This window comes from Bos taurus, chromosome 8 (genome assembly GCF_002263795.3).
Source record: "Bos taurus isolate L1 Dominette 01449 registration number 42190680 breed Hereford chromosome 8, ARS-UCD2.0, whole genome shotgun sequence".
Taxonomy (NCBI): Eukaryota; Metazoa; Chordata; class Mammalia; order Artiodactyla; family Bovidae; genus Bos; species Bos taurus.
In genome coordinates this window covers 44,165,308-44,177,507 of record NC_037335.1, presented here as the reverse complement: position 1 = coordinate 44,177,507, position 12,200 = coordinate 44,165,308, and the positions used below count along the sequence as shown (strand labels likewise).

At 41.1% G+C, this 12,200-nt stretch overlaps 1 protein-coding gene across 5 annotated transcripts in view; it reads left to right on the top strand.

Moving 5' to 3' along the window:
• The window catches only part of DOCK8 (dedicator of cytokinesis 8), a 241,736-nt gene that overhangs the window by 93,828 nt on the left and 135,708 nt on the right, over window positions 1–12,200 (top strand). For all 5 annotated transcript variants that reach the window (XM_059888931.1, XM_059888930.1, XM_059888932.1 and 2 more), the window contains 3 exons: window positions 83–295; window positions 4,323–4,408; window positions 9,543–9,609. In XM_059888931.1, the coding sequence (XP_059744914.1) occupies window positions 83–295; window positions 4,323–4,408; window positions 9,543–9,609 (366 nt within the window). The remainder of the gene's footprint in view (window positions 1–82; window positions 296–4,322; window positions 4,409–9,542; window positions 9,610–12,200) is intronic.

Sequence of the window (12,200 nt, the reverse complement as noted above, 5' to 3'; positions counted from 1 at the left end):
GCCATCTTGAGACATCCCAGACCCTTTAGTTCTCATTTGAAGCCCATGATCTCTCTCATGAAGCCATGTCTTTTTCTTACAGGCAGGTCCCCGCCACCTGAGCGTGCTGTGTGATGTCTCTGGGAAAGGTCCCAACACTGCCTGTGACTTCGACCTCCGCAGCCTGCAGCCTGACCCGAGGCTGGAAAACCTTGTACAACAAGTGAGCGCTGAGGACTTCGAGAAGCAGAATGAGGAGGCCCGGAGGACCAATCGGCAGGCCGAGCTCTTTGCCCTTTATCCATCAGTGGATGAGGTGGGTATGACTGTCTCCACACTGGAGAATTTCAGTGAAGACACAGAGAGCCTCCCAGGAAAATACTATTGCTTGTCATTATTGTATAGCAATGTCGGGATGCTTAATTGTGTGATTTCTGGGCTGTGTATTTCAGGAAGGCAAGCCTGTGTAACAACAGAGCAAATTACTCATCAGTCATACCCTCGTGGATCAGTGGTAAAAATCTACCTGCAATTCAGGAGGCTCAGGTTTGATCTGTGAGTCAGGAAGATCCCCTGGAGGAGGGCATGGCAATCCACTCCAGTATTCTTGCCTGGAGAATCCAATGGACAGAGGAACCTGGTGGGCTACAGTCCTTGGGGTCGCAAAGAGTCAGATACAACTTAGCAACTGAGCACACACCCTACCAAGTCTGGTGGCTTACTTACTAGTGTCCTGAGTTTGCTTTAGCTTTATTTTTTTCTCATCCATATTTTCCAACTACCTTGGTTTTATCATCTATTTATTTTTTTTGCAGTGGCCTCAAATCCTCATTTTTCATTGTCAGAAGGGCTCAAATCCTCTTCTGAATGAGGAAGATTAGATATGAATAATATGGACAGTGTTATCATCCCCATCCTTCATATTGCAAAGTAAGAATCAGAGAGGTTAAATAACTTGTTCATGATTCAGCAGGCAGATTGAATTATAGAAGGGGATCACAACACATTAACTCCAAGTTTTATGTTTAACTGTTTATCTATATATGACTATACCTAATGTAAATCCAAAGATGACATAAACAGTCACATCTTGTAACTCTCAGTTTCCACCTATAGATTTAGAACTTTTTACCAAATTTGTCAAGAAATATTATATCTGACTGATACGACCTTCAAATTCCTCTTCCTCCCAGTTCCCTGATGGAGGTGCCAATAGGTAATAATGACCCAGAATGGATACCAGAAGAGAAGAAACAGTTAAGGGGTGAGGAGGAGACTTACAGTGAGACATCAGCTCATTAAAATCTCTTTCACTAGATTAAATCGGAGGATATCCAGGCTTGATTACAAGGATGAATCATAGACCATTTTGAAGGAATTGTGTTTTATGGTCTCTAAACGGTGCAGAAACTCAGTTGAGACTAAAAGTTATGATCTAGCAGACATCCTAATGCGGCTTGCTTTACTAACGAGAGGATTCTTTGTGATTAGTGTATAGGATATTTGGAAATTGGAAAGTCTAAAATACTTGACAGCTTCTATACTGGCCCTTGAATGTGCTGAAGTTATACACACAAAAATTACATTTGCTCTTATAACTTGTACTTTCTCCAAAGAAAGTCCTGTAGAAAAAAGGGATAACTTTCTTACCTACTATGAAATGACTACAAATGCTGATTTTTTTTTGGACAACACATTCATGAAATTATTTTATATTATTATTACTTTATGTCCTTGTGAAGAAAATTAGAAGAGAGGTGAACTATTATATCCAAATTACAACTGAGTATACAGGGGAGGCAAAACTAGAATTCAACCACCAAGCTTCTATGAGGCGAGTTCTTTCCCTGATTCACTCTGATTCTGTAAAAGACATATGCTGGTCCCTAAGAGAGGTGCGCTATTCTCCAGATCATAGGGGAGTTTGCACTAGGACTCCTCTGGGTTGCAAGTGATAGAACCCAACTAAAAACAACTAAATTTTTTTTTAAAGTGGAGACTTATTGGCTTGTAATGAAATCTCAAGCAGGGAGATGTGGAGTTGGCCTCAGGTTCCACTGGGTCTGCTGACAGAAGAACCTCATCTCTCATATTATCCCTTTCTCTCTTGTGATCCTCTCTCTTTCTCACTGTAAGTATCTCTCTGTTTTCTCCCAGGAAGAGGAAAACAAGAGGTGTCCATGACTTCTGCTTCATTGACAATTCATTTTTATATCAGATAACTGTAAAAGTGCAAGAAATTCACATAGTTTAGAGGAGACTTGGGAAACATATGAACATATAGACCTTGTTTGGAACCTGAATTAAGAAACTAACTATAAAAAAAACAGACAGTTGGGGAAGTTTGGAGCTGACTACATATTTCATTAAAATAGGAAATTATTTTTAAAAATTAATAGTAGCATTATAGTATATGTTTTTAAAAGTCCTTATCTTTTAGAGGTCTCTACTGAAGTGCTCACTGATGAAATTATATGATCTCTGTGGCCTTGTTCTGAGCTATCCAACACTGAGTGGGGGAGTAGTAAGTGAGAGTACATGCTGTGTGCTATGTTAAGCTGTTTCAGTCCTGTCCGACTCTTTGAGACCCCATGGACTGTAGTAGCTCACCAGGCTCCTCTGTCCGTGGGATTCTCCAGGCAAGAACACTGGAGAACCTTCCTGACCCAGGGATGAGACCAAATTGCCCATAAGTCAAAATTGTTGAAGCTAGATGATGGTTGCGTATGATCCATTACAGTATTTTCTCTACTTTTGTATATGCTTACAATTTTCCAAATGAAGAGCCTTTTAAAAGTATACCAAAGTTTTGAATCCACACCAAAAGCAGAGTGTTTTTATAGTGAGGCTGTTTTCCAATAAGGGGCCCCTTACCTTTCAGATGTGTCTGTCCTGATCACCCTGAAAGTTCCAGCTTGCTCTGAGGGCCTTCACCTCAGTGTGGGCATCAGAACAGCACCTCCTCTGAAACAACTCAGCAGTTCCACCCACCAAACTGTTTAACACAAAGGGGAATTGAAAGTTAGAGTGGTGGTGAGTTTACACTTGGGAGTATTCCACCAAACTGGGCACAGATTTAATAAGAAGATGACTGTATTGCTATTTAGAAAAATTCTTCTGGTTGCTATCGGGTATTCGGGATGTCATTTACAGCCCAGGAATTGAGAGAGAGTAGCACAGAAACATATACATTACCATATGTACAGTAGAGAGCTAGTGGGAAGTTGCTGTGTAATACAGGGAGCTCAACTTGGTGCTCTGTGATGAACTAGAGGGTTGGGGTTGTGGGGTGGGAGGGAGGTTCCAGAGGGAGTGGACACGTGTATACTATAGCCGCTTCATGTCGTAAGGCAGAAACCAACACAACATTGTAAAACAATTATCCTTCAATTAAGAATAAATTTAAAAAATATAATTAGACATGGACCTATTTGTTGGACACTTGTGAGCTGCAGACCATTCATCAGAGTTTGTGTACCCACCACAAGAGCAGGAATTAAAGTTCTCAGGACGACTTGCACTGTCAGTCTTTGCATCTATGACTATAATTAAGATACTGTGATAGTTCACATTTGAATTTTTAAATTAATTTTCCTTGGAGTATAGGTGCTTCACAATGTTGCATTAGTTTTTGCTATATAGCAAAGTGAATCAGCTGTACGTATACTTGATACTTCCCTTTAACTCTTCAGTCCCAATGTCGTAAAATAGACAGACATATCTCTTAACATGTCATTACTAAGCTTTTCAATTCTTAGAACTTTATCAAGTTCTAGCTGGACATGTCTATTTAGAACCTATAAATTCAGCCCCAAATCTCTATCATCTGTTTAAGGAAACTGAACCAAGAAAGCCACTGTATTACAGTATTAATGGTTTACAGCTTTAGGTGAAAATTTCTGATTCAGATCTCAAGTCTGAAACTCACATATTTACTGGTAAAGCCCTCGGCAGGAGAAATATTCTGATTGTGTCCTTAAAGCCAGCAAAAAAAAAAAAAAAAAAGTCAACAATAGGTGTAAGATTTTGCAATGCCATCTGGTGGATGTTACTAAGCCTTATCTATGTTCACATTTCCTTCCTTCCTCTTTTGGTCTCTTTGTCTTAAATGTTTGGTTGTCTGAAAGGAGAAAAATCTTTGCTGTAAATGCTGACTTTGAAGCATGGGGGTTGGATAATAAACTCTTATAAAAGTTAATGTATTATTCTGTGATTAGAAATAAAGCAAATGCAGCTTGTCTTGCATGGTAGATAGCAGTCTTCCCTTCCCTTGGTTAACTGCTGATTAATTCACTACTGATTTCATGGGAATTCACTACTGATTTCAATGTGGTTAATAATAGGAGGATGCTGTGGAAATACGTCCGGTACCAGAATGTCCCAAGGAACATCTGGGAAACAGAATATTGGTTAAGTTGCTGACCCTGAAGTAAGTATCAGCAAACACTACCTACTCGATTGAGATCTGTCTTGCCTTTCAGATACAAACTGTCTTTCTCATCAGAGCTTGAGTCGGGGAGGACCCCAACACACTTTTAATAGTGGGCAGCTGTGAAGTAGTAGAAAGACCAGAGTTCAGAATCAGGTAGCCCCAGATTATATTCCTGCCAGGCCTTTGACCGTCATTCTACTATGAAAAGGAAGACGAACACTAAGGTTAGATGTCTAGGTAATTAATTGAGCGAAATGTCCTGCGTTAAGAAAAATAGCAGTAAAAGCCAGTGGTGTGCTGGAGTCCACTCTAACTCCTGAGAGCTCAGTGTATGCTTCTCTTCCCAGCTCTTTATTCAGTGAAGTCACATTGGTAGTTTGAAATTAGCCATGGTAGAATGGTAGAAATATTTACAATATTGAAATCAGAAAATGCTACAAGTTAGATCCTTTTTATTCTTAGAGATTTATATGCATTTCCCAACATACCATTATTAAAACACAATGAAAAATGCAACTAAAACTCAGTTTCAGTGCCAGAGGACATTAGAGTGTAGTGGGACTGTAGCAAACTATCCTCTGGGGGCGCTCACTACTAGCTTGGGCCAACTCTTGCCATCCAAATGAACTGACCCATTTGATCAGTTGTCTGATTTTTTTTCAAAAAGAGAAACTAGAAATCCAGATTTTTCTGCATGATTTCCTGACTTCTTAAATATTTTCTCATTTCCTTCTTCGGTAACACACATTTCAAACAGCACATGTCTGAAATCTGGATTCATCTCATGGGTCACGTTTGCTTGAAAGCAATTCTTTTTTAGCTTTTTAATTGTATTTAAAAGTCACGCATCTTCTATATGTGTATTAATTTTGTACTTGTGTATTAAATTTATATGTATTACAAAACAAGCATAAGTGAAACATTTTGAAGGATGAACTCAATCAATTAAAATAAACTATAGTATCTTCTTCCTGAGTTCCAGTGGATTGTCTTGCCTAACCCTGGAGTGCCGGCATGCCTCTCTTTTCTCTTTATAGACGATTGCTTTAGAGAATTAGTTCTTCCACTTTTTCAGATGATAGGCACTTTTGAAAATATTGAGTTGTAACTGCTCTCAGTTCAGTTCAGTTCAGTCCATTGCTCTGTCGTGTCTGACTCTTTGCGACCCCATGAATCGCAGCACTCCAGGCTTCCCTATCCATTGCCAACTCCTTGAGCTTATCCAAACTCATGTCCATAGCATCGGTGTTGCCATCCAACCATCTCATCCTGTCGTCCCCTTCTCCTCCTGCCTTCAATCTTTCCCAGCATTATGGTCTTTTCAAATGAGTCAGTTCTTCGCATCAGGTGGCCAAAGTATTGGAGTTTCAGCTTCAGCATCAATCCTTCCAATGAATATTCAGGAATGATTTCCTTTAGGATGGACTGGTTGGATCTCCTTGTAGTCCAAGGGACTCTCAAGAGTCTTTTCCAACACCACAGTTCAAAAGCATCAATTCTCTGGCACTCAGCTTTCTTTATAGTCCAAGTCTCACATCTGTACATGACTACTGTAAAAACCATAGCTTTAACTAGACAGACCTTTGTTGACAAAGTAATGTCTTTGCTTTTTAATATGCTGTCTAGGTTGGTCATAGCTTTTCTTTCAAGGAGCAAGCATCTTTTAATTTCATGGCTGCAGTCACCATCTGCAGTGATTTTGGAGTCCAAAAATATAAAGTCTCTCACTGTTTCCATTGTTTCCCCATCATTTGACATGAAACGATGGGACCAGATGTCATGATCTTAGTTTTCTGAATGTTGAGTAAAGCCACCTTTTTCACTCTTTTCTTTCATTTTCATCTAGAGGCTCTTTATTTCTTCTTCTCTTTCTGCCATAAGGGTGGTGTCATCTGCATATCTGAGGTTATTGATATTTTTCCCAGCAGTCTTGATTCCAGCTTGTGCTTCATCCAGCCCAGCATTTCTCCTGATGTACTCTGCATATAAGTTAAATAAGCAGTGTGACAATATACAGCTTTAACGTACTCCTTTTCCTATTTGGAACCAGTCTGTTGTTCCAAGGCCAGTTCTAACTGTTGCTTCTTGACCTGCATACAGATTTCTCAGGAGGCAGGTCAGATGGTCTGGTATTCCCATCTCTTGAAGAATTTTCCACTGTTTGTTGTGATCCACACAGTCAAAGGCTTTGGCAGAGTCAATAAAGCAGAAGTAGATGTTTTTCTGGAACTCTCTTGCTTTTTCCATGATGCTCTACCTAGGCAAAACTATGTAGGCATAAAAATTTTTCATACCCTATTAGGAAAGTCATCCATCTGTTGAAGTCAATTCATGAACCTCTTAGGCAGCACTTGGTTTGCCATTAGGGCACTTGGATTTTGGATTCAAGACTGTATGTCAGCCTGGGGACTTCTCTGGAATTTTGAGTTCTTATAAGTAAAGTAGTTAGACCAGATCATCCCAAAGTTCCTACGTGCTGTAAATTTCCGATTCTAATGTGGAGCCTCCCCAATTCCTCTCCTCAGGACACAAGCCAGCATGACTGCTTACACAGTTGTGGGGCTCTCTTGGTGGTGTAGCACTCTCCTAGAGTCAATGCTACCAGTTGGTGGGGGAGTTAGGACTTTTTGTCTTGTACAGAGATGAGCAGCCAATAAGCCAGCTTTGTGTTGAGCAGTGGGTACATAAGGGCAAACGCTGGTCCCTGGGATCTGACCCAGCTGGGGGAAACTCTTAGCCCTTCAGCAGGAGGACTAAGTGGAAGTGGCTCTTCCATCCCCCCTCTGCATTCATCATTCAGGAAATCCACCCTATTGTCTGAGTCTCTCACCCACTCCCACAGGAAGTGCATCAGGCCACTGTTGGCTGCAGTAACTCTGCTCTTTGGGATTGGAGGAATTCTACCCTCTGATGCTTGATACTCAGCCTCCTAGAGGTTTTCTCTAAGTAAATGGCAGCTCTTCTCACAGATGGGAAGACATGGCCACTAAGACTATTGTTAAAAAAGTAATCATGTCACTTGGATTTCTCCTGACGAAATTTGTGAAGTGTAGTTTATAATGATATTTTCCCCAAACTGCCAAAGCAGAAATTAAAGAGAACTGTAGTGTTTTCTCAGTCTTTGACCTGCTCCAGTGTCTTAAATTGTATTCGTACCAACATATACCTGCAAGAGGGGAGATGTATCTTTCACTACTTTAAATAAACTGGACAAACGAAAGCAAGTTCTTATAGGTAAACCTGGAATGTTTAAATATGAATAGTAAAAATTATGTTAATGATATGTAGTAAAAAAATATTAAATGATAGTGTTAAATTTTATTTGTGGTAAAATACAGATAACATAAAATTTGCTGTCATATCCATTTTTCACTAGTATTTCAGTGGCAGTAAATACATTCACATTGTTGTACAGCTATTGCCACCATCTATCTCCATAATTCTTGTCACTTACCCAAACTGGAATTTTATACCCACTAAACAATAACTCCCATTTCTCTCTTCCACCATTCCCTTATGGGAGTGGAATTATACAGTGTTTGGCCTTTAGTGACTGGTATATCTCACTTACACAGTTTCTTCAACATTTGTCCATATGGTAGGATGTGTCAGAATTTCCTTTCTTTTTAAGACTGAATAATGTTCTGTTGTATGCACATACCATATTCTATTAATTCACTCATCTTTGATGGACACCTGAGTTTGGTTCCACCTTTTGGCTACTGTGAATAACGATGTTCCTTGACATTGTTTATAAAGTATGTTCACACATACTGTCTTTCAGTCCTTACAACAATCCTAGGAAATGGGAAGAGTAAGTATCCTTTCCTCATTTTAGAAGTAAGTGGAACTGGGGAAAGTCAGTAACCCAATGAAGATTCCAGAATTAGCCAGACTGGGAGAGGGGAGAGAGCCCAGGTCTCTCTGACTCAGTGTCTGTGGCTCTTCTATCATGCCCACTGTCTCACTTCCAAGGTGTCATTTGACCAACTCTTTTGTCTGGTTACCTTTGTCCACATATTCTTTAAAAAATTCTCTTTTTAGACAAAGCTGTGATAAATCCATTCTCTCACATACATTTGAAAACAGAATTTGACCTAATTTGTGTGACTTCTGCAGTGGTGGTGGTCCAGGCTTGACTACTAGGGCTCTTAGCTGGCAGCATCATAGGTTGTTAGTGAAGTAAAGTTGCTCAGTTGTGTCCGACTCTGTGTGACCCATGGACTGTAGCCCACCAGGTTCCTCCATCCATTGGATTTTCTAGGCAAGAGTACTGGAGTGGATTGCCATTTCCTTCTCTAGGGGATCTTCCTGACCTAGGGATCAGACCCGGGTTTCCTGCATTGCAGGTAGACAATTTACCGTCTGAGCCACCAGGGAAGCCCTGTATGTTAACCTGAAACATTTAGAAAGTGCATGTCTGTTCCATGTGCATCCTATAGCAAGCAGGGTTGTGCTTGGGGTTGCCTTCTCTTGTCTTCAGCCCACCATTTCTGGGGGCATTGGCCATTAGGGCCAGTATGAGAGCTGCTCGTTCTAGCTCTCATTGGACCCTCACACCTCAGTGTTGATCAGCTGTGCTCAGCTCCCTGTCTCCACCTCAGTTCAGAAGCTCCCCTGGCAATGGAACGACCAGACATTCACACACATCGTAACCTTATTTCCTTCTGGCAGGTCCCACTATAAATCTAAAGAAAAGCAACTTAACTTTTCTTTTTGTACGAGCTGAAAGCCGCAGCCCTTAAAACTGAATAATAAGAGCTACCTATTCTGGCAGTAAAATGTAAACTGTAAACAAGACCTTTAGCTAAGACACACTCAATCCTCTGAAAACCCAGCAGCTACAACAGTAAGAAGTGCCATGTGGGATCAGATGGAGAATCTGTTCCACATGCTCTCTGTTGCAGGGCCACCAGCAAGCACTTTCATGATCTCAAATGATTAGGAATTTTCTATGAACCTCTCATATTGCTCTATTAATATTCTCATATGATTCTCATATGCGTGGAGCTACCCAAATACTTCTGGAAACTACTTACATTTTTAACCAGATTATGTATCTTGGCATTTTCAAAAATCTCAAAATTATCAAAGTTAAATCCATATAGACTTTTCTCTCTTTCTCTGACAGGTTTGAGATAGAAATTGAGCCCCTGTTTGCCAGCATTGCCCTCTATGATGTTAAAGAAAGGAAAAAGGTAAGTAAACAAAAATAACTCAGCCCTGAGGGCATCGTATATTGTTCATGGAATCTTTGGGTTCATTTCTTTAAATATCATTTCTATGCAGTAAAAACACATTAGATTTGAAAGCAAATGACCTTTGATATGTCCAGTTCTATTGCCTTTGCAGTTTTTAAAGACGTGACCTGGAAATGTTTGTCGTTTATGTTCCTTGAAGAATCTTGAAGGAAAAGTTGATAGCCTGGCTGAATCAGAGAACTGATATAGTGACATATGGGGTTACACATAAAGCAAAGCAATTTACACACGGCTGTAACAAGCTCAGTGCATGTAATGTTTCCTGAGTTTGGGAGTTTTTGCATTTTATTGTGAATGGAAGGCATCTGGTGCAATAAAAGTCTAAATTTGCCATTGGGTAGAGTCCTCACCAAGTGTAACATGCTTTTAATTGAAAAGACTTTTCCATGAGTGTTTTAATGTTTAGTCATTTTGTAACTCCTAAAGAAGGACAGAAATAGCAAAACCAGGGGAGACACTTCTGCCCCCTTGCTCAAATACTATAACCACTCAGTATTTAAGAAGTGTGTTGTGTATTTTTAAGTAAATATTAATAATTATGAAGATTTGTATTAGTCAGGATAGGTTAACTGCTAAAACAGGAGAACCCACCACGAACACACACACACACATATTCAATGGTTTAAAACTGTAGTTCTCAAATTTGTACAGGCATCAGAATCCCCTGGAGGGCTTGTTAAAACAGTTGCTGGGCCCAATGCCAGAGTTTCTGATGCAGAAAATCTAGTGGGGCCTGAGAACTTGCATTTCTAACAGGTCCCCAGGTGATGCTGAAGCTGTTGGTCAGGGGGCCACATGTGGAGAACTTGTGGCTTAAGGAAGGAGAACTTTCTGTTGTTTGTTTCTTAACAATCCAGGGATTTTCCTAGTGGTGCAGTAGTTAAGAATCCACCTTGCAGTGCAGGGGACTCAGGTTTGATTCCCGGTTGGAGAACTAAAGTCTCACTTGCCCCAGAGCAACTAAGCCCGCCCCTGTGCATCACGAGGGAAGATCTCGCTTGATGCAACAAAGATCCAGCGTACTGCATCTAAGACCCAAAGCTGCCAAAGAAATAACTAACAGTCCAGGGTAGGGGCAGGGGCACAGGGTCAACAGTGGTTTGCTCCACTCAGTCATTCAGGAACCCAAGCTGGCATCTTTGGTATGTGTTCTCGCAAATCATTCTTGTCACTGCCACTGCAGCTCCCAGAAAAGGGGAAAAGATAGCAGAGGGTGGAGGTGGGTAGAGTTGAAGCCTGGAAGTTTGACCCATCACTGCTCCTGCTCACAGTTCTGTATCTAGATTGGAGAGAATCTAGTTACATGCTTCCCAGGAGGCGCAGTGGTAAAGAATCTACCTGCCAGTGCAGGAGATACAAGAGACATGGGTTTGATCCCTCGGTCAAGAAGATTCCCTGGAGTAGGAAATGACAACCTGCTCTAGTATTCTTGCCTGGGAAATCTCATGGACAGAGGAACCTGATGGGTTACAGTCCATGGGGTCACATACAGTCAGGCACAAGTGAGTGCATGCATACACACACACACACACACAAACACATATACAAACACACACATATGCTTACTCCTAACTGCAAGGGAGCTGGTAAATGCAGTCTCTGCCTGGGAGCCTCTTCTTGGCTGTAAATCTATTAGTGGTGAAGGGAAAACCAATTCTGCGAGGGTTCTTAAGTAACACTGTACTATTTGGACCGCTCGTCCAACATGAGTGTGCCATCCATGGAGCTCTCATCATGTCACACTCTTGCTCAAAATCTTTAATGGATCCTCACTACCTGAAACATTAAAAACAAACTCTTCACCTTCCATACCTGGCTTTCTTCAGTATGGCTCTCACCTGCTTTCTTTCCCTCGAGAGCCTAGGCAGAGTGAAGCTGGATTTCTCAGTATTAACTAAAGTCACTGCAGATTTTCCAGCTGCTGAGACATCTGTGCTGTGCTCTCTTCCTGGTACCTGTCACCCTCCAGCTCTGCCTGGTGGAATCTTCTTCCAAGGCCTATCCATCTCACTCACCTCCCCCTTGGAAAGCATTCCCCATCTACCCCACTGGATATGACCTCTCACCCTCAGGAATTTACACAATGCTTTTTCCTCTGAGTGTGGTCACTGTGCTGCTGCTGCTGCTAAGTCGCCTCAGTCGTGTGCGACTCTGTGCGACCCCATAGACAAGAGCCCACCAGGCTCCCCCATCCCTGGGATTCTCCAGGCAAGAACACTGGAGTGGGCTGCCATTTCCTTCTCTCCTACAGTGTGGTCACTGTAGTTAGTACATATTTGCCTTTTCCCTCCTTCTTGAGTGTAAGCTAATTGGGAGCCCAAGTAATGCCCTGATTTTCTTCAGTGCAGTACCTGGCACATCACTGTATTCAGGAGATATTGGTGGGATAATAAAAATTTAAATGTTTCAAAGAACATCTCTCAAATGACTCAAAAATACCTAGAGACTATGACAAAATATGTATCAGATTTTCCAGCAACCACTGATCATAAACCATGTCTATGATTACACTTACTTCTCGTGAAATT